General features: G+C 56.1%; 2 protein-coding genes across 2 annotated transcripts; one reads left to right on the top strand and one right to left on the bottom strand.

The window, feature by feature from the left end:
- Positions 1 to 6,970: 6,970 nt before the first annotated feature.
- On the bottom strand, positions 6,971 to 15,785 carry GET3 (guided entry of tail-anchored proteins factor 3, ATPase). The gene is made up of 7 exons (XM_065419506.1): positions 15,607 to 15,785; positions 14,619 to 14,766; positions 13,898 to 14,046; positions 11,933 to 12,083; positions 11,442 to 11,549; positions 7,695 to 7,892; positions 6,971 to 7,190 (listed from the first exon to the last, which is right to left on the bottom strand). The coding sequence occupies exons 1-7, from the start codon at positions 15,768 to 15,770 to the stop codon at positions 7,059 to 7,061; spliced, it is 1,050 nt and encodes a 349-aa protein (XP_065275578.1). The 5' UTR covers positions 15,771 to 15,785; the 3' UTR covers positions 6,971 to 7,058.
- A 582-nt stretch (positions 15,786 to 16,367) lies between these two features.
- On the top strand, positions 16,368 to 25,091 carry TRIR (telomerase RNA component interacting RNase). Its single transcript, XM_065419421.1, has 3 exons — positions 16,368 to 16,646; positions 21,584 to 21,661; positions 23,070 to 25,091. Exons 1-3 carry the CDS (start codon positions 16,368 to 16,370, stop codon positions 23,175 to 23,177), a joined length of 465 nt encoding a protein of 154 aa, XP_065275493.1. The 3' UTR covers positions 23,178 to 25,091.
- The last annotated feature ends 1,588 nt before the right edge of the window (positions 25,092 to 26,679 follow it).

The raw sequence follows: 26,679 nt of genomic DNA, 5'->3' as shown, positions 1-26,679 counted from the left end.
GGATGTGGAGTCGCTGGGTCTTCACATAACCCACTAGTAAGTCATTGCATGTTAACCAGTCCTCAGTGAAAGAGACCCCCCCCACCCGCCGTAAACTCAGAGCCAACATTCCCACCTCGTAAATTCCCCCTCCCCCACAGATGTTTTCCCCAAATTGGGGAGAAAATAAAAGAAAGAAGAAACTCAGCCCATGGCAAATCTGTCCATTCCCACCAGTCTCTCAGACCCAGGCCCGTTTCGGCTAATTCATTATAAATGTCCCCAGCCTGCTTTGCCCCCCCAAGATTTGAAAGCCCTTTGCAGAAAGAAATTCCACTCACACGACGCCACCCGCTCCTCCTATTTGCTTGGCCTTTCGCTGATGGAGATTTTAAGGCCAGGCCCTATTTTTAGCCAAGTTGGCCCTGAAAAAGCCAACGCTGTTATCGGAGGGTTTGGGTTAAGACAGGGCCGACGAGAGGGAGAGTTACACGGAGAAAAACGCAGAGGCAAGCTTGAGCCAAGGGAGTGTGAGGGGAGAGCAGCACTTTTGCCTTCTTAACGCCCCTCTGTCAACATTTGGGGTACGGCAATGGGGGCGGGTCGCTTTCCTAGGCTGGGAGATTCCAGTTGCCTCTGAGATCGGGACTCTAATTGCAACGGAGACCGTGGGAGAAATAGCCGGCAGAGAGCAACCGAGGCAGGCCAGTGGCATGAAAACAGGCTGGGGAAAATACAAGTGAGGCAGCAAGTCTGGGCTCTTATCTCCCATGTCATCCCAGCCTCAGCTGCATGACTATTAAAAGGCACCTGCGATGATTTCGTTAGGGGAAAGCGGGGAGCCCAGCCTCCAGTCACCCCGCTCTGAGCTCTAGAGAAGACTTGCAGAGCTGGGCTCCATTCCCAGTTCGGGGCGGGGGGCACATGGCAGCTGGGAGCCAACACTCCTATTCACAGCTCCCAACTCTAACCCCCAGGTGACCCCACTCACCTTCCCAGAGCTGGGAACGGAATCCTGACTCCCAGCCCTAACCACTACACCCCACTCCCTCCCAGCGCGGGGATAGAACCCAGGAGTCCTGGCTCCCAGTTTAACCCCTTTTCCACAAAGGGACGTTACAAAATGCATCCAGCTGGGGGAGGGGGTTTAAAGTGGTAACATTTTAAAGCTTCAACTAACTAAACCAGTGGCTCTCAAAACTTTTGTACTGGTGACCCCTTTCACATAGCAAGTCTGAGTGCGACCCCCCCCTTATACATTAAAAACACTTTTGTATCTATTTAACACCATTATAAATGCTGGAGGCAAAGTCGGGTTGGGGGTGAAGGTTGCCGGCTTGCAACCCCCCATGTAATAACCTCACGACCCCCTGAGGGGTCCCGACCCCCCGGTTTGAGAACCCCTGAACTAAACTTTCCAATAATTCGATCGTCACTATTCCCATAATATTCCCAAGCTCGCCAAGAGTCACCACTAAACCAGTCCATGAACATCATATTCCCAGCTCAGCCCCGTCTGAGAACTATTAGAAACAGGTTCCTTTGTAACCTGTCATTAGAAACTAGCACATTTCAATAGTTAAAGCGCAATGATGAAAAATATTCCCCAAATATTCCAACAGCTGCTATTGTTAACTACAACGCTAGCGAGTCACTGGCCACCCAGAGGACAGCGCTTGAGGCCTGGCCTGCTATTAACTGAACTATTATCCTCCAGACAGTGGCATTCACCTGTGACACCTAGAAGTGGTCTAGCTGTGAGCGCCAGGCCGTCAGATTCCTGATCTCACTGTCCTGCCAGGCCTGTCATCTCTCTGAGCCCCTGGATGATTTTCATAGTCGGCTCTGACTTGATTTTATTGGAGCTCATTTCAAACCCGCCAAACTGCTCCGAGACTCCTTGTTTTAACCACAATTCTTCTGATCTTGGGTCTTTTGGTCTTTCAAGCTTCAGCTCCCAGAGTCATGTGATTGGGAGACGCTCCCCGGGGCTTCTCGCCCTGCTAGCTACAGAAAAGTGTCCAGCTCTGGCAGTTGTGACTGATGGCCAATAAAACCAGCCCCCAGGTGACCATGAATGTTTGTAGGCGCCTGTCTCATGATTTTGTGACTGCTGGGGTGGGCTGGGGGGGGGGGTTACTGACATCACTTACACCCGCCCCCTGCGGTTGTGCAGCACGACTGGGGTGCTGAGGTGCTACCGTAATACACCTAATACTGTTCAGCCCCCAGCACAATGGGGTTCTGATCCCGGGCGCTGCCGTAATAACACCTAATCCACTGGCAGGATTGGGACTTTAAAGACAGAGCTGAAGGCTCCAGTCTGGAAAGGAGCTCAGCCCAGGGCCACTCCCCCCCACCCCAAGGTCCCCACTGTCTGCTCAGCCCCTCACACTCCCACCCCCCATTCCCACCACTGTAGGGGGGGGGAGCTTTGCACTCACCTGGCCTGGATCTGCCGGGTCTCTTTGCAATCAGACACTGGTGGAGGAGAAGTTGAACTGAAGGCAGCCGAGCAGCAAATCTACCCCCCCCCCCACTCTCCTCCTGGGGGGCCAAAGGAGCCGGAGCCCAGGAAGGAACTGGCTGCTAAGCAGGTGAAGACACCCAGGGACCTCCAGGAGCAGCCAGGGGGACACCAAGGAGCTATTGCAGCTGCTTAAAGAGCCCCCACTCCCCTGGGCTGCTGTTTAAATACCTCCGTGCCCACCCCTCTGACCTTTGTCCTCCCAGAACCTTTGATTGCATGGGGGCGGGGGGATTAGAGGGAAGGGCCCTGGGGCGGGGGGCGTAGCTTCCTTTCCCACCACTGGAGGGGGTGGCTGGGTTGTACTGGCACCAGTTCCCCAGGGAACACAGAGGGTCCGATCCAGGGTGCTGAGAAATGATCAAGGTGGGGGCTGGGAGCCAGGACTCCTGGGTTCTATTCCTGGCTCTGGGGGCTAGTGGGGCGAGTAAGGAGGGGGCTGGGAGCCAGGACTCCTGGGTTCGTCCCTGGCTCTGGGGGCTAGTGGGGCGAGTAAGGAGGGGGCTGGGAGTCAGGACTCCTGGGTTCTATCCCTGGCTCTGGGGGCTAGTGGGGCGAGTAAGGAGGGGGGCTGGGAGTCAGGTCCTGCTCTGAGAAGGGAGCGGGGTAAGAGTTAGAGTAGGGGGCTGGACTCCTTGTTCCTATTCCCATCTCCAGCCCCCTACCTCACCTGCTCTAACCACTAGATCCAACTCCTCCCCTCCCAGAGCTGGGAAGAGAACCCAGGTGTCCTGCCTCCCCCCAGTAGCTGAGCATGGGAGGTGCTGGAGTGTGTGTGTGTGTCTCTCCCCCCCTCCCGCAGGGGACCTGAGGCAACCGGCTCCCTCCTGCTATTGGCTTCTTCCCTAGCTCTGTTTGTCGAGTCAACACCCCCAAGGTTTGATTCCTGCGGGGGGAGGCCGGCAGGGCAAACACCTCAGACAATGCACTTGCTCCAGCCCGGAGTCTCCAAAGCCCCCAGCACATTCTCCAGAGTTACGCAACCCCCCTTCCCAGAAATGCAGGGCAGCCGGGACTCCTGGGTTCTCTCCCCGGCTCGGGGAGTGGGGTCTAGTGGTTGGAGCGGGGGGCGGGAGTTGGGAGCAGGGACTCCTGGGAGGGAGGTGCCGGGCCTTCCCCTTTGCCCCTGGCCAGGTGTGACCCAAGCGAGCAGGGCCCCGGGGCAGTGCTAAGCGAGGTGATCATGAGCAGGCAGCTGCGAGGCCTGTGGGCCGGGGCTGGGCTGTGGAGGGAACCCAGCACATACCTGGCTAAGCACCATCTGCGCCCCCCCCCCCCCCCGCCTCCCAATCAGCCCTGCCCGCTGGGAACAATGCGGGCTGGGGGCTCCCTGCTGATGGCCTAGGGCGAGGTGAGCTCAGCCCTGCCCCAGAGCAACACACATCAACCCCTCCCCCCGCTGGGGCTGGCAGGGGTCCCTGGGGCTCCCCAGGGCAGCACCTGTCCGGAGGCTGATGCAAGCCCCCAACCAGGCATGAACCCCCCCTTCCCCCATCATCTCCTCTTCCAGCTCCTCCCTGGCACGTGGACCTGCCTGCAGTCCCCCCCCCCCCGCTGTTTGTCTGCAAAGCCATGGGCTGGGAAGGGAGGAGGTGGCAGCTTGTGCCGTGCTGGGCAGCGGGAGTGGGGGGGGGGGGGAGGGAGGTGTGATACTGCTCTAGCAGCCCGAGCACCCCTGCAAGTGATGGCTGTAGAACCCAGGAGTCCTGCGCCCCCCCCCCCCCGCAACCACTAGACCCCACTCTCCTCCCAGAGCCTGGGATAGAACCCAGGAGTCCTGCCCCCCCCCCCAACCACTAGACCCCACTCTCCTCCTGGAGCAGCCCCTAATGGGCAGAGTCAACACCCCAGCTCTGAAATCCCCCCCCCCCCCTTCATGCACTAACAGGAAACAGCCATGGAGCAGGGCACTGGCCCTTTAAGATCAGCGCCGGTGCCCACCGCCATACTGGGCAGCTTGGAGACACACGGCTGAGCGGGTCAGCGCTAATGAGCCCCCCAGCCCCTCGCTGGGGCAGACGCAAGTTCCAGACACGGGCGCAGAGCGACTTACATAACCCCCCTCCTGGGCGCACACGGGGCCCCTCGTGTTTCATAAGCACATCGCTCACGCCTCACAGAGATGGCAGTGGCACAGCCAGAGTCTGGGAGGCTCGGACACGGCCATTGAGCCCAGCCGCGGCCCCACCTAAGAAGAGAACCCAGGAGTCCTGGCTCCCAGCCCCCTGCTCTAACCACTAGACCCCACTCAGCTGGTGATAGAACCCAGGAGTCCTGGCTCCCAGCCCCCTGCTCTAACCACTAGACCCCACTCAGCTGGTGATAGAACCCAGGAGTCCTGGCTCCCAGCCCCCCTGCTCTAACCACTAGACCCCACTCAGCTGGTGATAGAACCCAGGAGTCCTGGCTCCCAGCCCCCCTGCTCTAACCCCTAGACCCCACTCAGCTGGTGATAGAATCCAGGAGTCCTGCCTCCTACTGTTGGCTTTGATCCACAAGACCCACCCTCTCGTTAGGGACCCTGCTTTGAAGCCCCTCGAGATAAGGCTGGTGCAATCTCCCCTCCAGCTTCCCGGCAGAGCCTCAAGTGGCTGGGAAGGAATCTGAGAGCCAGGCGCTTGATCCCCTTCTCCCAGTGCCCAGGTAGGGCAGGAGAGCAGAGATGGGACATGGGGGAGGCCCCCAGCCCCCTGCCAAGCACAGTTTAATACCAGCCTCCAGCACCCCCCAGGCCCAATTCCACCAAGCAGAGGCAATGGCCAGGGGGCTGGATTCAAGCCAGGGGTCACCCCAGTCTGACAGCCCCCCTCAGCAGGGGTTTTGCTCCCTTTGCGGTCAGGGAAGGAACCAGGTCACCAAATCCATGGAGGGGGCAGGGATTTTCTGGGGGCAGCCCCCACAAGAGATCTGGGGGCTCCAGGCAGCCCCCAGCCATGAAGACTGATGTGGGCTCAGGCTGCAGTGCAGAGGGTAGCAGGGAACCCCAGAGCCCTGAGGGGCCCAGCGGCACCGTGGCTTGCTCCCCGTTCCCAGCCCTTGCAGGGGGATCCTGTCGGAGGGTCTGGCCTCCTGACTGGCACTTGAAATCATTGTCCACCTCGCTGTACGAACATCCTTACAGCTCTCGAGTGGGTAGAGAGGCTCCCCCACTGAGGACTGGAGCTTGGGGGCCACACGTTTGAGGGGGCCAACCTGCCTTCGCCAGGCTTGAATGGGAAGCTGCATCCCCCTCCACGCTGGAGGAAGCCGCCCCAGGCTGGGCGAAGGATTCACGTCCCAGGGCCTGAGCCCAGAAGCTGGCAGCTCCGAGTACTGTCCAGGACACTGCAGGGGTCATAAAGTAGGTGCGAATCGCCCCCTATGAACCCCCCATCCCCAGCCAGCATGGGGGAAGAGTATGGCCGACTCTGCACCACAGGAAGTGCAGAGCGAGAGCTAGAGCAGCCCCGAGGCTGCTCTAAGTGATGCTGGGGCCCAGAATACAGGAAACACCAAGGAGGCCCCGCCCCCTCAGCCCACATGCAAGGATGGAGTGACTGAGAATCCGGCCCTGCTCCCCCAGCAGTCCCATGGGTTGGTTTTCTCCCCGCCAGCCCCCTTGTCAATAGAGCAAGCGCACCCACATAGGGATGACTGTCCTTCCCCAGCCCCCCTGCACTACATCGGCTGGCGCAGAGAGGGGAGCGACAGAACCCAGGAGTCCTGACTCCCCGTGCTCCTGCTCTAACCACGCGCTAGACCCCATGCCTCTCCACGCTGGGACCAGAACCAGGGAGCCCTCGCCCCATCCCCTGCTCTAACCCCTACACGGTACCGCCTCCGAAACACAGCTTGAGTTCCCCACACAGCACAGCGACTACCCTGCAGGACGCCACGTGGGCTCTGCCATGGAGAGGCTCCCTGCTGCCCCCCGCCTCTGCTTTGAGCTGGGCCAAGGGGCACCCCACTCCCATCTGCAGCCCCTCGCCCACCCACGGGAAGTCCCAGCCCCTCCACCCAAGAACACCCCACAGCCGAACTTTCCTCTCCTTTTTTTTTATTATTATTTACACGTTTTTCCTTAAGCTTTGGGGCCTCGGCTTTGTACAACACCTGGCCGAGCCCCCTCTGCCTCCCAGCGTCCGGAGAACCCCCTCCACCGAGGGGGGGGAGCAGCAGAGCACGCTGGGAGAAAGAGGGGAGGGGAGAGACGAGGGACCCATCAAGTGACCTGTAGTGGTGCAGCCCCCTACGGAAGGGAAGGGGGAGAAGGACGTGGTGATTGCTGGTTTTTAATGCAGCCTTGAGACTACCTGGGGGGGGGGGGGGGGGGGGGGGGGGACTGTGTTAAGTGGGGGGGAGGGAATCCAGTATTCTGCCTGCAGCAGAGAGATCCTGCCCCTCCTTGGAAGGGGAAATAAATACAACCCCCACCCCTGCTGACTGCAAGCCTCCCTATCATGTAACAGACAGGGCAGGAAGGATTGTGCGCTGCGGGGTGGGGGGCAGGCGGGGTCTGGGTGTGTAACTGACAAAGTGGAATGATCCAGCCCGGAGCAGCGGCCGCGCGTCCCTATTTGGCGCTGGGCGGCTTGTAGGGCTCCAGGAGGAGGCTGGAGAAGGTGTTGACTTTGTCGGCTCCTCGCACCTCGTGGGGCAGCAGCGGCAGCTTGACGATGTGGAAGTCTTCGTACAGGTCCTCCATCTGCGGGGGAGGGGTGGGGAGAGGTGAGAGAGAACCAGCCTCCCGGGGAGCACCGCCTCCTCCTCCACCCCAGAGGGGGCGCAGGCTCCGGGGGCCCATTCGGCCGTTGGTCTCTCTGCTCGAGGGGCTCCGTGGCTGGGCTGAGGCCTGACAAGCTGTGTCACACGCTGGCCCTGGGCAGCAGAGCCGGAGGCTGGATCAGGGTAGGGGGCCACGCTGCTCGGCCAGTGCCGGGTCTCACGTGGCAGCAGGGCAGGTTAAGGCCCCCAGGGCTGGGCTGGCAGACGCCTGGGTTCCAGGAGCCACCGGAAGCCGTAACAAAGGGGGGTTCCGGCCCACTGGAACACGTCTGTACCCACTGATCTCAGCTCCCCATGCCAGAGGAGCCTAGTCCAGCCCCGGGGGTGGGGGTAAAGAAGGCCAGGAGGAGCCCAGCTCAGGGGCAGGGGAAGGGGGAACCCAGAGGGGTGGGTCCAGGGGGCAGCTGCCCAGCCCCCTCCCTACCTGGTCGAGATATTTGGACTGGATCTTGTGCCGGGCCTCGCACATCTTGCAGGGCTTCTCGGGGTCCGGGAACACCAGCTGGTTGACGATGATGTTGTGGGTGTCGATCTTGCACTTGGCCAGCTCCTGGATGAGCCGTTCCGTCTCGTAGAGCGACAGGAACTCAGCGATGCAGACGCAGATGAAGGTGGTCTGCTCCTGCCGGGCGGGGGGTGACACCGTTACTCTGCTCTCAGGGCCCTTCCAGGACCCCCAGCCCAGCCCAGTGCGCGTGCGCCCCCCCATTTGACAGAGGGGGGAAAATGAGAAACCAAGAATGGAAGAGATCTGCCTAGGATCACACAGCACATCAATGGCAGAGCTGGGGATAGAACCCAGGAGTCCTGGCTCCCAGCTCTCCTGCTCTAACCACTGAACCCCACTCACCTCCCAGAGCTGGGAACAGAACCCAGAAGTCCTGGCTCCCAGCTCTAACCTACTGGCCCTATTCCCCTCTCAGAGCTGGGGACAGAACCCAGGAGTCCCCACTGCTCTATCCACTAGACCATGCTCCCTTCCCAAGGGAGACAAAGGACAATGCTAATGAGGCTCTCACCTCTGTATGCAACCTTCTCCCCAAACCCATGTCACTGATGGAGCCTGGGCAGGAAACAACGCACAGGAAGTGAGGTGTTTGTTAAGGGAACTTAAAAGCCAGGCAGGCTCCCAAGCCAAGGACAGCGGAGCCTAAGAGCAGATCTCAAAGGATCTTTTCTTATGCTCGGCTGGGAAGTTCTTTGGGGTGGGGGCCGGCCGTCTGTCCTGTGTCTGTCCAGCAGCAGCACCCTGGGCGCTAGGGTGCAACGCCAAATAAATACACTCAGTCACTTTTAAAAGAAATAACAGGAGTACTTGTGGCACCTTAGAGACTAACAAATTTATTAGAGCATAAGCTTTCGTGGGCTACAACCCACTTCTTCGGATGCATATAGCATTGTCCTTTGTCTCCCTTGGGAAGGGAGCATGCATATAGCATTCTATATGCATCCGAAGAAGTGGGTTGTAGCCCATGAAAGCTTATGCGCTAATAAATTTGTTAGTCTCTAAGGTGCCACAAGTACTCCTGTTATTTTTGCGGATACAGACTAACACGGCTGCTACTCTGAAACCTTTTAAAAGAAAAGAGCTTTCCCAGGGAGGATTAGATCAACGGGCCCACCCAGCCCCCTGTCCCATCCCCGCTCCCAGGCAGGGACCCACCAGTTCCTCTAGCCCAGGATCACTGCTGCTGCGCTAGATTCCACCAATGGTTCACCGGATCCTCACCTGTGTGTGTGGGGGGGTCCTAACCGCCCTGCCCCCTCCCCTGCCACTGAGGCCTTGGCTACACTGGCGCTGTACAGCGCTGCAACTTGCTGCATTCAGGGGTGTGAAAACGCCCCCCCCACGAGCACAGTGAGTACAGCGCTGTAAAGCGCCAGTGTGATCAGAGCCTGCAGCGCTGCACGCTCGCTCGCAGCGCTGCAAGCTACTCCCCTCGGAGAGGTGGAGTACATACAGCGCTGCGAGAGAGCTCTGTGAATTCCCGAGTGTAGCCAAGGCCTGAGCCATGTGAAGAGGTTAAATCAGAGAAGGGTGCACATGTGGGGGTGGGAAAGGGAATTCCTGCCTGTCCCCAGCAGGCAATCAGGTCTGCCCTGCAGCATCCAGAGCTGGGAGCAGCAGTGTTAATGGGCGAGAAGTCACCCGGGCCCGGCCTGCCCCCAGCCCTTTTCTTTTCAAGGCAGACAGATGGTGGCAGACAGGAGGGTCCCCCCTGTGGCAGCGAATTCCACAGCAGTCTTGCAGGAATGCAAAGGGACTGGTGGGGCTGGGTTCACTGTAGCTCGAGGGCGTTAGCAATACCAGGCCTGACACTGCTGGAGCAGCCCAAAGGGGGCCTTAAAAAAGGTAGAAACTCCTCCCCCCCGCCCATGCACATCTGTGTAAGTTGGGGGGGCTGGATGAAGTACGCTGCCTTAATAGGGTTGCCAACCCTCCAGGATTGGCCGGGAGTCTCCAGGAATTAAGATTAGTCTTTAATTAACGATTATGTCATGTGATGAAATCTCCAGGAATACATCCAACCAAAATTGGCAACCCTATGCCCTATAACTATTCTCTGCTTCCCAGGGCCCATAGGAATCACAGCACAAACTAGAGCAGCCTCAAGGCCACTCTAACTTGCACCAGCAGGGCGCCCAAGAACGCAGGGAGCACAAAAGTGACCGGAAGCCGTGTCCTTCATCCCTGCCCCATGTGCAAGAACCAAGGGACCAGGAATCAGGCCCGGAGTCTTCTCCCAGGGCTTCTTGTCAATTAACATTTCAACTCTGTCGGACTCCAGTTTGTATCAAATACCTTTCTCCAAAGCCTGTTTGCAACACAAACAGCCTTGGGCTAGTGCCAGAGAGCTAGAAATTGACCAACCGAGAGGGTCAAACTGACCCGTCCAGTTTCACTGTCCAAAGGGAGGGGAAAACCAACATCAAGAGCACCAATGGCCTGCTGAGATGTCTGGGTGTCAGATCCCTCCCCTCCCTACCCAACCCTGGCTACTAACACTTGAAGGAGTTTTCCCCCCTGGACGTAGGGAATCCACCTCTGAGAGGCAGTAGCTAGGTCAATGGAAGAATCCTTCCCTTGGGCTGGCCATGTTGATCTCACTCCGATGCTCAGGGCGTGACGTTTTCATAGCCTTGTGTGACATAGCTAGGTCTAAGTTTTGGGTGTAGACTGGCCTGGGACTCCAGAAACTAGACTCCCTCCCCCCGGCTTTGCCACAGAGCCCCGGGCAAATCATTTAACCCTCTCCAGGCCTCATGTGAAAATGGGGCGGGTGCTTCCCCCCTTCCTCACACAGGTGCTGTGAAGATTGGATCTGAGCCCATCACAACAGATTTCAAAGTGGGGTCAGCTACACAGGAACAAGAAACATGGCGTTCATCAGGAACAGCTGGTGTGCTTTAAATTCACGTGGCTAGCTTAAGGGGTGACCTGATCACAGTCTGCAAGTACCTCCATGGGGAACAGATAATAGAGCTTTGTCTTCTAGACTGAACCGCCCAACAAACTCCAACAGCTGGTCGCTAAAGCTAGACCAATTCAGATGGAAAGGTGGGGGCATGGAGGGTAATTTACCATTGGAAGAACTTAATAAGAGCTCTGGGGCATCCTCCGTCACTGGCAATTTTTAACTCCTGACTGGCTGTTTTTCTGCTCTAGTTCAGACAGGAATGAATTCAGGCCGGTGCCCTACAAGAAGTCAGACTAATCAGCGGTTCTCAAACTGTGGGTCGAGACCGCATTTTAATGGGGTCCCCAGGGCTCGCTTAGATTTGCTGGGGCCCAGGGTCAAAGCCCAAGCCCAAGGGCTTCAGCTTTGGCCCCCTCCTCCCCGGGCTGGCGGGCTCAGGCTTCAGTCCCCCCTCCTGGGGTCGGGTAGTAATTTTTGTTGTCAGAAGGGGGTCATAGAGCAATGAAGTTTGAGACCCCCTGGCCTAGATGATCACACTGCTCCTTCTAGCCTTCGGATCTATAAGTGTAGGTCCCAGCACAATGGGGCCCGGTTCGGGGCCTCTGGGTGCTACTGGAATACAGACAGATACTAATTGTGACAGTGTCTAAGCACGATGTGCCTCCAGTCTTCACTGCATTCTGCGTGGGGGCTGGCCTCAGCCAAAAGAGGCAACGATGGACCCGCCACTTACCCCCATGTTGAGTTCTTACCGGGTCTTTGAATTGCTCGCTCACTGACCGAATGACGGGGAGGGTCTCCTCCAGCTTGGAGGCCAGCTGGTCGGCATTCATGTCCCCCAGGCCAAGCATGTTACACATCTGGAGAGGGATGGGATGCAACGCCACAGCTCAGCGAAGAGAACCGGACAGTAGCTAGCGCTCTGAGCCCAACACCCTGGGCTGGATGCAGTCCCACGGCACGCTCTGCCACCTGGACCCCAGGACGGGGTGTCCCATAGCCCCAGCCAAGCCCAACCTGACTTACGCCAGAGGGATACAGAGCCTTACCCATGAGGACCCAGGCCAGATCAGAGCCGCTGAGTGTGACACACCATGACCCAGGCCAGCGCGCTCGAGTGCTGCACACCCAGTCCACGGTCTAGCCCAACCCCACCCAGATCTAGAAAGAAAGCTACTTGCAGAGAAGAACCACGCAATAGCCCAAGCCAGCGACTGGCTCCCCAGCTCCCTTCCCCACTTACCTGAGATATGAAGGGGCTGATCTGGTTCTTAATCTGCATCAGGCGGCCCAGGCCCCGCTCCACGATAGTGGGGAAGTTGAGCAGTCGCAGCGTGTGCCCAGTGGGGGCTGTGTCGAACACCACCACGGAGAAATTCATCCCCTTCACCAGCCTGTATGTGCCAGACAGACATGAGCACCAGGGCCGGGAGCCAGGGGCTTAGCCTCAGAAGCGTAACCCCCCTCATCTCATTCCCACAATAATCTGGAGTACCCCCCGTCCCTTCTCCCTACTGCTGGTGAAAGGTACCAGACTACACATGACCCAAACCAGTCTCCCCCCTCCCTGGCTGGCTGTAGTGGTATATACCAGAGGGCTCCTTCCTCCCCCCTACACCATTGGAGGTGGTAATGGTACATCCCAGAGGCCTCCTGTTGAAATGGTATATCCCAAAGCTCCCTCTTGCCTGAAACTGGTCTTGTTCCCCTCTCTGACTGTAATGGTACAGCCTAGAGTGCTCTTCCACGTGCAGGGGAGGGGCTCGTTCTCAACAAACACACACACACACACACACACACACACACACACACACACACAGTAATGAACTCACACCTGGATAACTAAGTCCCCTAGATAGCCCCCCCACAGGCAGAGCAGTGGCACCCCTGCCCTAGAGGGGAGTTCACCCTCTGTTAGGGTGATGAGATGTCCCGATTTTATAGGGACAGTCCCGATTTTTGGGTCTTTTTCTTATATAGGGTCCCATTACCTACCTACCCCCCCCCCCCCCCATCCTGATTTTTCACACTTGCTGTCTGGTCACCCTACCCTCTGTGGTCCATTCCATGCTTGGCACAAATTGGCACAGTGGTGTCAAGTGCAGTGGGTGGATTTTGTGACACCTGTTCCCAGAACTATGAGCCACCCAACTCCTGTCTCCCGTGGCCAATCAGCTGTCAGATGGGGGTGGATCTGGACTGGGATTGGCTACCTAGAATTTCACTCCCATACTCAAGAGTCCCAGGTGACCTATGTGCTGTGGAGGGAACGGGTTCTGCTTCTGCTCGGTTTACGTTTCCAAATGCTTCGCTGAGAAATCTTTGGGATTGTTCTCGATAACTGTGATATTATAATCGAGCCTAGAGGCCCCAGCAGAGATCGGGGTCCCACTGCGCCGGGCGCTGTACGGTGTGACAAGCCGTGCCCTGAAGAACTCACAGGGCAAACAGAAGAGACAGACAAGGGAAATGCTCTTAGCTCCGCTTTACAGCTGGGGAACCGAGGCCCTGTCAGCCACAGCCACTAGCCCACAGTCCCAGACGCCTCGGGCAGAGCTGGGAACCAAACAGAGGTCTTGAGTTTAGGCCCTGTCCATTAGGTCGTGCCTCTGACCCTGCCAACAGCTGAACCCAGATCTCACAGGCCCGAGCACAACGCCATGGGGGTGGTGGTGGGGAAACGTACCCACCCTGAAGACCGGTAGCCACCTTCTGACTATAATGGTACACCCCACCCACCTCCTTGCTGATGGTCTTACCCGCCCGTCCCATCCCCATGTGACAGATGTGCAGCCCCATTGCTTAACGCACTACAGGAAGGTGCTCGGACCAGTGACAAGTGGAGTATGAGAACCTATACAGAAAACAGTCCTCTTTCACCTACAGATGGTCTCATTCTCACCCACGGTGCTGTAATGGTACATTCTAGTGAGCCTCCTCTATAGGTGGTCTCATCCCCTGCCTTTACAGCATATCCAACCCCTTCTCCTTTCCCCCCCTAATGGTACATCCCAACCCCTCCTCCCCTACAACAGGTGGTCTGCCCTTCTCCTCCCCCTGCCATAGTACTGGTACATCCCAATCTCTCCTTCCCTATGATAGGTGGCCTGCCCTTGTCACCTTTTTATCAGAGCTATCCCAACATCAACTAAGCGTCCCGATCGCTTCAGGCAAGTATCATGGGCCAGTGCCAGGCTGCCGAGCTCACCTCATCACCTCCGCATAGCTCATGGCCTCATCGATGCCGGGGAAGGCGCTCATGGCCTCCTGCATCATCTTCTTCCCCATGCTCAGCATGTTGTCCTCCTCAAAGAACTCATCCGGGAGCTCAGCCACCCCCAGGCTGGGGTCAATCTCCTGGGGAAAGGGAGGAGAAGGGGGCAACGGTTTAGGGAAGAGTGGCCATCACTGTCCAAATGATAGGAGACTCGTTGGCTCAGCACCAGCTCTTGCCTTCGACACGAGAGCATGACAGAGGGGAGATAGACACATTTCAGAATGCCTGATGGGTTAGAACAGGGGCTGCTGGATTCTATTCTCTGCTCTGGAAGGGGAGTGGGGTCTGGTGATTAAAGCAGGGAGGACTGGGAGCCAGGACTCCTGGGTTTTAGTCCCTGCTTTGGGAGTGGGGTCCAGTGGTGGTGGTGGGGCGCTAGGAGTCAGGACTCCAGGACTCTAACTCTTGGCTCTGGAAGGGAAGTGGGGGCTAAAGGCTGGACCAAGGGAAACTGAGTCAGGACTCTTCCCCTCTCTTCCCAGTTCTAAGAAGAAGCTTGATTGCGTGGTTAAAACAGGCAACTTGGAAGCAGGACTCCTGGGTCTGTCACTGCAAGCACTGAGAGACTCAGCTCCAGCCCTGCACACGGCAGAATGAGCCATTGGAAACCCATCCTCTTACCCCTTCCTCTCCTCCCCCAGCCCTAACTCACCATTGCAAACAGGTTGTCATAGCCCTTGACTTTTGTGGGGACCTTGGAGAATTTCTGGTCGAAGGCATCGGAGATGTTGTGGGCTGGGTCGGTGGAGATGATGAGGACGCTCTCACGCACCTTCGACAGCTGCACGGCCAGGCTGCAGCTGTGGGTGACAAATCAATGGATATGAGAAGGGAAACAGCTATGGAAAATCCATGGGGCTGGAGGGGTGAGGCGTGAGATATGGGGGCAGGGGGTGCTCACCTCTTCCCCACAGGTGCAATGGTAGATTCCAGCTCCCCTACAAATAGTCTGTTCTTCTATTCTCCCCCCCAGCATAATGGTACATACCAGGTGCACCAGTAGAAGCCACCTGTTCCTTGGTGCAATGGTATATCCCGAGCACTCTTCACAAGTTGTCCCCCCATCCGCAAATATGGTACATCCCACCCAACCTTATCTACAGGTGGCCACACTCTCCTCCCACCCCACAGTAACAGCACATCCAACCTCACTATAATAGTACATCCCAACCCCTACAAATGATCTCACCACTTGCTCCCCTTACTAGTGGTAAATCCCACACCCCTCCCGTACACAATGGTACATCCCAACCCTTCTAGCCTACAGATGGTGTCAATTCTCCCTATATACTACCATGGTACAGTCTAATGGGGCCTCGTCTACAGGCAGCCTCAAACCCCCCCCCCCCGCATGATGGTACATCCAACCCCTCCAAGTGGCCTCGCCACTCCCAACCGTCATCCCTCCCTCTCCAAAGTAATGGTAGATCCCAACCACTCCCCCTTCTCCCTACATAATGGTACTTCCCAACCCCTTCAGGTGGCCTTGCCACTCCCCCAACCGCTCCTCTTCCCCCCACATAATGGTACATCCCAACCCCTCCAGATGGCCTTGCCACCCCTTCTTCCCCCATAGTGGTACAGCCACGCACGCTCTCAGGCCCTCCGCCCCGCTGTAACAGTCTAACCCACCCCCTCACCTGCAGGTGGTTTTGCCCACTCCTCCCTTCCCCCCCACGAAGATCCACTTGAGGCTCCGCTGCTCGATGATGTTACTCAGCGTCGGCTCTAGCGGTTCCACATCGGGGGCGTCCTCGAACTCGTCCGCCTCCGGCCCCCAGCCGGACCCCGCCGCCGCCGCCATCTTGGAACCGACTCACGTGACTCGGTACTGGGCCAGACCATTCGCGGAGGGAGGAAGCACAGAATGAACACGCACTTAGAGAAGACGGAGCTGTGCTGCCCTACCCCGTCACACTCTCTGTACTATCCCCGTAATCCACACCAATGGTACAGTCCGACCACGCCCCCTCATCATCTGACTGGGTCACTCAAGAAGCCCGCCCACCCTGATTTGGCCCTGAAAAGTTCCGCCCCTTCGCCTCATCTGATTGGTCCCTACGACATCCGCCTTACGTGATTGGGCTAAAGAGAGGGGCTCTGATTGGTTCGTTGGATTATGGGACGCAGACAGCCTCACTTCCATCCAAAGGGCCCCTGATTGGAGTCGAGGTTCACGATCTGGCCGCCCATTGGTCCCGGTGCCTGCCATTCCTCTTGAGCGCGTGCGGGACCAGCGTCCCTTACGGGGATGCTCTCGCACTCCCAGCGTGCCTTGCACCAGCAAAGCGCTCGCTCTCCCGACACCCCCCGGGGCTGGGGTTCGTCCCGTCGTGCCCCGCGGCCGGCGCTGGCTTTTCCCGACACCCCCCGGGGCGCGGCGGCGGTCTCCGCGGACAAGATGGCGGCCCGAGGGGGACGGGCGGCGGCGGCTCCGCAGGGCCCGGGCGGCGTCAACATCTTCGCCAACGACGGCAGCTTCCTGGAGCTCTTCAAGCGCAAGATGGAGGCGGAGCAGCGGGGGCGGGAGGCACCGGCCCAGGGGGGGCAGGAGGCAGCGGCCGCCGGGACGGTGGGGCCTGGGGAGGAGCCGGCGGCAGGGGCGGCCCCGGGGGACTCCGGGACTGAGCAGCAGCGGCCGCCGGAGGGGAAGAAGAGGAGCGGGAGCGCGCTCAGCTTCGTAAGGACCCGGGGCCCCGCTTCCCCCCCTCGCCCCCCCGCCTCCCCCCCGGCCTCCGCCCCTCCCCGCTCCACAGTCTCCGTCCTCCGCCCCCCCTCCCTGGGCTCCGCCCCCCCCCCCCCCCGCTCCACAGTCTCCGTCCTCCACCCCCTGGGGCCTCTCCCATCCCATCTACCCCCGTCCCCCCTCCCTGGCCTCCGCCCCCCTCCCGATCCGCCGTCTCCGTCCTCCGCCCCCCCCTCCCTGGGCTCCGCGCCCCCCCCCCCCCGCTCCACAGTCTCCGTCCTCCACCCCCTGGGGCCTCTCCCATCCCATCCACCTCCGCCGCGCCCCCCCCCCGCCCCCCCCCCGCTCCACCGTCTCCGTCCTCCGCCCCCCCCCTCCCTGGGCTCCGCCCCCCCCCCCCCCGCTCCACAGTCTCCGTCCTCCACCCCCTGGGGCCTCTCCCATCCCATCTACCCCCGTCCCCCCTCCCTGGCCTCCGCCCCCCCCCCGCTCCGCCGTCTCCGTCCTCCGCCCCCCCCTCTCTGGGCTCCGCGCCCCCCCCCCCCCCCGCTCCACAGTCTCCGTCCTCCACCCCCTGGGGCCTCTCCCATCCCATCCACCTCCGCCGCGCCCCCCCCTCCCCCCGCCGCTGCCTCCCTCACGTCGCTCCCTGGCCTCAGCGCGATCCCCCCCCACACACACACTTCTGGAGTCTCTCCCACACTGTGCTCCCCTCCCCCTGGGGCCTTCCTCTTACTCCGCTCTCCAGCCACAATCTTATCTTCCTCTAGCGCCTCCCAATCCCACCCCCTCCTCTCCCTAATATCAACACCCCCATCCTGCTGCCCCATGTTCCCTGGGGCCTCACCCCACTACTCCCCCTACCTCCCACCAACTCCCCATTCTCTCCCCCTTACACCCCACTTTTATTCTTCCTGTCTCCCCCGGGGCCTCAAACTCCCAATCCCACTGTGTTCCCTGGGAGACCCCGACCCCCTTTTTCCTTCCTTTTCATCTTCCTCTCTTACCCACTATGGGGCTTTGCACCTGTTCTCTTGCTTCCATCTCTCTCCTCTCATTCCCAGGGCCTTCCCTCCTCTCTCCCCACCCCAGGCCTTTACCTTCTTTCTCCTCCAGGGCCTCATCCCCCTCCCCCTCTCTTTTATCAGCCCTGTGGACCTCAAACTTTCCCGTCCCATGGGGGTCTGTGCCCAAATCCCAGGCATCTCCTTTTATTGTATAATTCCTTCCTCACCCCCCTCCCCTCCTTCCCAGGACACCTGCCCCATCACTGGAGGTTCCACTCTTCTTCCCTTTCTCTAGCACATCTTTTCCCCTGGATATTTATCTACTCCCTGGACCACCTATCCTGCTAGCCTCCCCATCCTTATTCTCTGAGCCTGCAGCCTTCCCTCCCTTGTCCCTCTTTGTGGGGTGGTATTCTCCCCCCACTCATGCTCCTGATCCCCCTGCTGCTTTAGAACCCTCTGCACGTGAGGAAACCCATATTTCCCATCCTTGTTCCCTTTCCATAACGGGGGTCTCCTTCCCCTTACTGGGTGTCCTTATTCCACCCCCACCAGGAGGCAAGACCCCCTCGCTGAAGGCAACTTCTCCATCCCACATGAAAAGTCTTTCCTCCTCTCCCTGTCCCTGGCATTTCTTCCTCCCTCCAATGCCTGGTGGTAGGTGCCTCGAACCTGATTTGTCTCTGGGATGTCTCTTGGAGAAGCTGTGGATGCATCTCTCAGAGGTTATCCTTTTCCATCCCCCGCACACACAGCTTCATGGATTAATTTCAACTAGTTGGCTGTGCGCACATGCCAGGACCAGAGGGGAAAATGTTAATTGCTGGAGTCCTCAAAAAGTTCCTTCTGTAGAACTTGAATGGCCAATGCTGGGCTCAAGCTGATCTGGTGTGTGCTCTGAGTGCCCATTAAGGAATGAAGTAATTACTAGAGCTTGTACTTCATCAAGGCTGCCCCCTTATCAGATGGCTAATAAATCCTTGGAGTTTATATAGTGCTTCAGAACATTGCAGTGCTAAGGAGCTAATTCTGAGCGCTCCTTAGAGGTAAGTATGATCCCTGATTTTGAGCTAGGGAAACAGAAGAGCTACTGCTGGGCTAGTAGCAAAGCTGGATTAGAACCTGGTAGGCATGACTCCCACTCCCCCCAGTCCAGAGTTGCTGCCCTCTGCTCTAACCACTAGATCATACCCCCTTTAGACCTGGAGGGCAAACCTGTCGTTCTTGGTTACCTGCCCCTTGCTGTAATAGCTGCCCCTCACTGCCTTGAAAGCCAGTTGATCTTGGAGAAGTTAGAGTTTTGTGCGCAACAGTCACTGCTGCGGAATGGAACGTTGTGGCAGGTTTGTCAGCGTGGGACTGGGAACCAGGCGCTCCTGAGTTCTAATCTCCGCTCCCCTGCCGACTCTGTGGCCTTGGGCAAGTCCCTTACTCTTGCTTCACAGATCTGAGTGAGAATGAAGCGGTAAAGGGCCCACAAATGCTATGAGCTATTGCCGATACTTGCGGTATTTATAAAATAGAGGCTCTGGACGAAGCTGCTTTCCAAGGAGAGTTTTTTAGGGCTACAGAAGAAACTTACTCCAGCAATGACGTTTTCACTTCCTGGCGTGCAGGTGGAATTATCTCATAGAGAAGTCTTGCTGATATATATATTTTTAAACCCCTGGATCTTTACTCTGAAGAGTAGTCAATTAAGATGTAATGTGTCAAAGGAACTCTTTTGCATCCCGGTTTGCACTGAATAGTGTGCTTCATTAACCATTATTGGCGCTGTTCCCCTGTTGTGCTTGGGAGCGCATTAGCTGCAACTTCTGAAGATTGCAATGATACTAAAGCCAATCCCCTGCCCTTCCATTACAATATCTAGGTCACTTATCAAACTATGATGGGGCTAAATACACCTTAGGCCCTGTCCCCACAAGAGTTTGAACTATGCTAGCTACAGCAAAGGTCAGAAACAGTTGTCGGGAGCTGGATGGGGACAATAAACTGGGTGAGATAAAATAATGCAAAGAATAACCATTGCCTTTCCCAGTTGTCTCTGGCACCAGCTGTACAAGTGGTGATAGGTGTGGGTGAAAACTGCAGTGGTGTTTGCAAATGTTAAACAGGTGCAGAGCCTCAACTTCTTTGGGCTCCAGCGTTCAGAACTGGCCTCCACAGCTATTAATACTCCCCTTCCTTCCTGCAGTACTGGTCACTCACAGCCCCTTTGAAACCCCCTAGTAGAGTACATTGACTAGGCAGTAAGACTAAGATTTTTGTGTCCGACATTTTTAGTAAAAGTCACAGACAGATCACGGGCAATAAAGAGATTCACGGAAGCCGTGACCTATGACTTCTACCAAAAATACCCATGACAAAATGGGGCACTCAGCTGTGGTGTCCCCCCACCGCCCGCAGCAGTTAAGGAGCTGTGGGGGGACCCTGCAGCTCCCGGCCACCACAGCCTACAGTGGTACTATGTTTTTCTATTCCCTTCATGTTGAATGCCACCTTACTGTAGGGCTGTTAGCGAGAGCTGTTTAACTGCCTTATAGAATATAGCCACCCCGTGGGATGAATTTTGCACATTTACTGGTACTAAACCCTATTTTGGGATTTCATGAGCAGGCCAGTGAGTGTCCAAACATAGTACAGTAGATCTCTGAAAACTAGACCTGGATGATGATAGAGGCACAAATCTGATCTCCCTTATGTGGCGCTAACGGCACTTTCCTTCATAGAAAAACGGTCTTCAGTTTCCGTGTGCCAGGTAGCTGTATGCACTGAGCAGCAAAAACCCATTTTCCCTCGGCCTGCTCCAGCTCAGGATCAACAGGGATTTTAGAGACTGAAAATCCAAGTGCGAAGGCCGTGGAGGAGGGTTTCCTGACCTTTACTTTTTTGTGTATTAATTGGCTATGAAGCACCAATCGCACACATTGTGCTATCGAGCCCTGCCTCCCATTCCTAGCAATGTTGGGACTGGCAGTGAGGGAGATGGGTGTCACTCAAGGCTTGCAGTGCTATTGCAGCTTGGCTGGAACGGGGAGCTGGGATCTCCTTTTTTGGGGTAGGAGGAAGCAGGGATTTCCTGGCATCTTGCCTTGCTCGAAAGTCCTTTGAATAGTCAGGTTCAGACTTCGGTGAGCAGGAACAGGAGCAGGGTTTCCCCAAGGCTGTGGTTGGGAGTCCCAGAAACCTGACTGCCTGGATGTTGGCCATGAAGGAATGACTGACTCTTGGAGAGAATTATTCTTATGCAAAATGTTTGTCTTCCCCTGATTCCTACTTAGCTAATTACTGAATGCACATAATCTCGACTTACATCATTGCATAAAAATAATACCCCACTAGCTTTAGAAACTCAATGCAGAGATTTCTAGAGTGCCCGGAGCACTTCCTCAAGTCTGTGAAAATCCACATTGCTACTACACATGGGGCAGCAGTTTAACAGCAGATTGGTTTAGAGAGCTTCGTGTGATAGGCTTGCAATGCTCAGTGTCCCCTATTGATGCCTGCCGACGTCTGTAGGCGAAACCACTTAAGGCGTATTTGAGGTGGTGGAAGGGGATGCATGAGGCTCGAAAAATGAAAGTTTCCTTGAGGGACAGCCCTGCTGTAATGGGTTGTATTGGGATGGGGAGGAACTCTGGGTTAGGATTCCGATTCCCTTGCCATCTGTTTGCATTTGGATTAAACCAAACGGTGTGTCGGTAGCCAGCTGTTGGAAGTGCGTTTGTCTTCTCCTGGCATCTGTGGCTGTGTTGGGGAGTGCAAGCTGTAGGTAACGCTTGGCAGCTTTATTCTGAAGAACAGGCGTGACGCGTTAAGATGATCTAATTGAAGGACTCCCTATTCCATTATATAGTGGGCAACATTACCCTTGCAGCTGCCAGGGCTCGTATAACGGTTGCAGTCTTCTGTCCCTTCACCCAGGTGGGCAAGCGGAGAGGTGGCAACAAACTAGCCCTGAAGACAGGAGTGGTAGCAAAGAAGCAAAAGACCGAGGAGGAGGTAAGTGGCAGAGGCAGGGTTGCCTAGTGGATAGCGCACTGGACTGGAACTTGGGAGACCTGGTTTCTGTTCCTGGCGTTGACCCTTTGTGCCTCCATTTCATCATCTGTAACATGGGGTGATACTGATCTTTAAGCGCTTTGAGATCTCTGGAGGGAAGAGCTAGGGATGACCGTAGAACCTCTATTTTACAAACCAACTGGGAACCAAAGAGTTCATAAATTTGATGATCTCAAAATGACAGTAGTTTCTAATGCATAAGTTGCAGTATTGTGCCCTGCATAGCTTGCTTCCTTGTCCTTCAAACTGCTGCAAAACGGTTTCCAGTGCATTGACAGCACTTTGTTCTTCGTCGACATCGCTTTCATTACGTGATTTCCCCATCCCACGTTGGGGGGGATGATTTGTGTAACTGGTTGTTTGTAAGATTGGTGTTGTAAAATGCAGGTTCTACTATAATATTTATTATTAGAGATTGTAAACGTTCTTGAAAGATCAATCAAGGCGCGTTTCTGGGCAGCGGGTTCTGGAGTGAAATGAATTCTGAGTGACCCAGGTCCTGTGCTTGGAGGAGACTTCGAGCCACCTTTATGCTCCCCTATTCTGGGGCTGGGTTAAGGGACACTGAATAAGAGTGTCTACGTGAACCTATTCTGGGTTATTTGCCCATGTATCGAAGCCGTTCTGTCCATGTGGACACTCCAAGTGGGCCTGCTTGTGTTTAGATTAATCCACTTCCAACGTGGCAGTTCTGGGCTATTTCCCTGTGCAGACAAGCCCTCAGTTAGAAGAGCCTCTGAGCCGCTCCAAGTTACACTGTTTCCTGGGGCCCTAGGAAGCAGAGAGTATCTGCAGTGCTACGTAGCCATGCTCCCATCCCACCCCTCGGCTGAGGGCAGATGGGCCATTGTAGAGCCCTTGTGGTAATTGTACACCAATGTCCTACGCAGCGGAGATTTGCAGGGAGTCACTTGTGTGCCCTTTAAGCCATCAGTGGTGAAAGGGGCTTCAGTATAACAGAGTCATGCGATGTATGGGATTAGAACAGAAGTTTGGTGCCAGGTCTCCTGGGTTCTACTCCTGGCATGAGAAGGGGGCTCTGGTGCTCAGAGCAGAGGTGGGGCAGGGAATCAGCGTTCTTGGGGTCTGTCCCCAGCTCTGGGCAGGGTGGGTGGGGCCTAGCGATCAGAGTTGGGAGTCAAGATTCCTGGGTTCTAGTCCTGCCACTGACTTGCTGTGGCCTTGGGCAAAAGTCTTCCTGTCCGTGTCCGGCTGCTTTATCTGGCGAGGGTGTTGGCAGGTAGCTAATTAGTGTAAAGCACTTTGAAAATGAAATCCACTCAGTGCATGTGTCTTGGTTACAGCCTTTGAAGCCCCCCTCCCCCCCCCCCCTTCTCTCTCTCTGCAGGTTTTGACAAGTAAAGGAGATGCCTGGGCCAAATACATGGCAGAAGTGAAAAAATACAAAGCCCACCAGTGTAGCGATGATGACAAAACGAGACCCCTTGTTAAATAGCCCTTCTTTCTGCTGACTTCCGTGAGGACGCTCTGTTGTACATACTTATTTAAAACAGCGAAGGAGGGTAGCTAGTCACTGCGAACTTAACACCGCTGTTTCTAGCATTGGCTCCAATGGATGGTTCCCACAGACGTTTTTTTATATACCCAGGCGCACCGAGACTTTCATTAGTCTGTCGTTTACTTAGTTTTGTTTTCGTTGGTTCCTTCTGGGAAGTACGGACTCTGAATTAGTTGTAGCTTTTATTTTTTTAAAAGAATCCAAACTAGTGGAATCCCGACAATGTTGTGTATTTCCGCGGCTGTCAAAGCAAAATCTAACCACCAGCTCTCGCGTGTGAGATACAACTCGCTTCCACATCCGTACACAACCAAGAACCTGTCCCACCACCCCTGCTCTTCCCTCTCACCCACTGAGGACTCCAGCCGTCTCAGCAAGTTGAGCTTCATACTAGCTAACTTCTTTGAGTAGAAACCGTAGGCAGTAGATGGCGGGCGTCAAACTCCATTATTAAAGGTAAATGTGGATGCCGCAGATGCATTTACTCATTAAAGACCTTGGATATTTTTAAGCTGCTCCTGCTTTGTTGGGTGTCTTTGATGCCAGTGCTACATTCCCTGCAGCCTTGTTGGAGGGTTCCCAGTTGGTTCCTCGCAATACCTTTGCTCTGTTACCCTTCTCAGCGTTTTCAGGACCAATCAAGCGTTACTGGGTTTCCATGCATTTATTCTGCGATGCTGGTTTCTCTCCCCAGTTCCTTCACACAACTTCCAGCGGTTTCAGGCAGCCCGATCACTGCCTGCCTAACAAACTCCTGCGACTGCAACCCCGCAATTGCTACCTGTGTAATGGGAGGGGTGTTTCTCAGAACTATCCAAGTGAAAGGGAGGCCTCTGGTTGCTCCTGTAAGCTAAGCAGCTTGAAACTTTGCACCAGCGGGTGGTCTCATGAGGGTCAGGGAGTGCCCGGGGAGGGGAAACAGACTGAAGCGTTAAAAACTTGCTCCTGAAGACTCAAATCAACTGTGGCAAGGCCTCTTACAGCAGCCTGATCACAACTGGGCCATGTCCTCCTGGTGGGGCTTGCACTAAATCAGAGTGGCTGAGTGACATGAGCCGTAGGCCTGGCTGGAAGTCAAACCCCTGGCTCACTGCAGCTGTGACCAAGTCATTTCAACTCTGCCTTTCTCCCTACTCATAAGATCCTTACTTCAAAGTTGGGGGGCAGGAGAGTTTCTATGGTGCTGTGAAGTCTTAAACTCCAGCTGTTGGCAGTGGTGAAGGCTGCAGGTGGAGGCCATCTCAAACTAAATACCCACCTGTAATGAAGTGATGGCTTAAAGGCAGGGCCTGCAGCTTGTAACCCACTGCTTTAGCCTGAGGACCTCTGCTTTTGGCCTTTATTTCCCCAGCAAGTGGGGCATCAAGTTGGGTTTAAATCTCAGGCCCATTGTGCCATTTTCAACCACTTGCCTTCAGGTGGCTCTTCTCACCTGTTCACAGTGAGCACCTGGAGATGCTCTGACCTAGCAGCAGCTTTGAGGAGAGAGAGGTGCAGCTGCCAATTAATCCTGGAATATTTTGGGAGCCAGATTTTCCCCATGGATGGCCCTTGCCATGAGGAGCTGGGGGAAGGGTGTGGTTTCCCGTATCTTCTCTCTGTCAGCGTGGGAGGGGGAAGCTGGATCCCCTAATCAGTAGAGATGAATGACATGACTCTTGTGGCTTGTAGCGGATATCCTACCTAGGTAAGGCTTTAAGTAGACAGCTGGGCCTTGGAGCTGCTGTGACCTGTCCTCTGTGGCTGTCCACCCGATTCATCACTCTTTGTAACAATCTTACGGGCCAAGCTCAGAACCACTGACAATTTTTTCTTAAGACTGGCTTTTTAAAATAAACTCCTGTTGTACATACTGCCGTGTCGGTAGGTCTGTTTCCCAGGAAGTGTCGCTCTGTTTTCTGTCTCTTTTGCCTGTGTAATTAGCTGTCTGCTGCCAATAAAGCCATTAACACGTAGAGCTGCTGTAAATGGAGCACTGTAAGCTGTTGACTACAGCATGGCTTCCCTAGCTGGAGAAAGAGGGTGGTACCTACCTCCTGGGGGAGGGCTGAGGTAAGTGCTTTGAGCTCATTGGGTAGAAGGAGCTATGGAAGTAACCAGGGGTTATGTCTACACTGCACCATTAACCTAGAATCCTCCCAAACCCCATTTCTGTCCCATAGGAGTGTCTGAGGTGGGTTTGAGGGTGTTTTAAGGCCAGGTTAGCTAACTCAGCTGGGGAGGGGGATTAGAACCCAGACAGGAACCCACAGGCTTTGCAGTGAGGAGGTAGGCTGAAGTACTCAGGTGCTGCTTGTCCTCCAGTGCTCTTGCCCCAATTCTCTGCCCTGAAAAGGGCGTTTCTCCCATAACCGACTGGGAAGGAATCCCAGAGCATCTCAGCCCAGAGAACGCAGGGCTATGCCCCTAGACACACAGGCGCGTGCAGAAACCGTGAGGATGTGGTTCAGTGCTGGGGGGGACACACCCAGGCTCCGCTCCCCCAGGTTAACAGCAGTGTAGACATGTAGCCTTGAGACCTCAACCAAGACCAAGGGCCCTGTTTGTACATGGCCAGACAGTCCTGGCCCTGAAGAACTTACGACTGAACCTCGGCGTGGGCTGGGAAAGGACTTGTCCAATGGCACTAGCAGAGCTAGGGTTTGAACCGGTTTCCTGACTGCTCGTCTCGTGCTCTAGCTCCTGGCCCATAGTGCCTGTCTTGCAAGGGGGAAAGGAGCTAAATATGGAGAGTTTGACTCAAGAGGGGAGTCAGGGTAAATTCACTCTCCTTTACCTTCTCCAGGGACATGTAAATCAGTATGGTCCCAGGAACGGTGAGTGCTGGCCAGCCCTCAAACCACACTCAGCAAACTAAGGATCAGCAAGTGCTAGAGGAATAAAATAAACCAGGCCAGGGAGGGCCCAGTCCCGAACCACCCTCCCAGCTAACGTCGTGGAAGTTAAAGACAGCAGGAGGTGGTAGCCCCGGCTGCTGCAACCAGTTTTGATGGTGGGTAGCAGTTTTGGGTGAAGAGACCACAGGTCCAGGCTAAATCTCCCACAAGCACGGCTGATTTCAGCAGCTAGCACTGCCATTCTCTCTGGGCCATGGCCTGGTCTATCAGGAGCAGTTTAGGCCCATGCTCCTGACTGATTTCCAGCTGCATGAAGTACTTTACTGTCCCCCAGCAAACCATTCCCGTAGTTGTATCTGCTCCTGTATGGGGCAGGAGATGATGCAAGTGGTCGTGACAGAGGGCTATAGGAATCTTAAATGTGGTCTAGTGCTGCATCTTGTCAGGGTTGTGTGGTTGTTCCTCACCTGGACCTAGGGCTGACATGTCCCTCCTTCAGAGGTGTGTGCGGTGACCAGGCCGTTGTAAGATACTCTGCAATCAAAGCCGTGAGGCTGAACGGTACGAGAGGCTTACCACCAGGAATCCACACAGCCGAGCAC

This window comes from Emys orbicularis, chromosome 19, assembly GCF_028017835.1.
Source record: "Emys orbicularis isolate rEmyOrb1 chromosome 19, rEmyOrb1.hap1, whole genome shotgun sequence".
Classification (NCBI taxonomy): domain Eukaryota; kingdom Metazoa; phylum Chordata; order Testudines; family Emydidae; genus Emys; species Emys orbicularis.
This window is presented reverse-complemented; position numbering and strand designations above follow the sequence as displayed.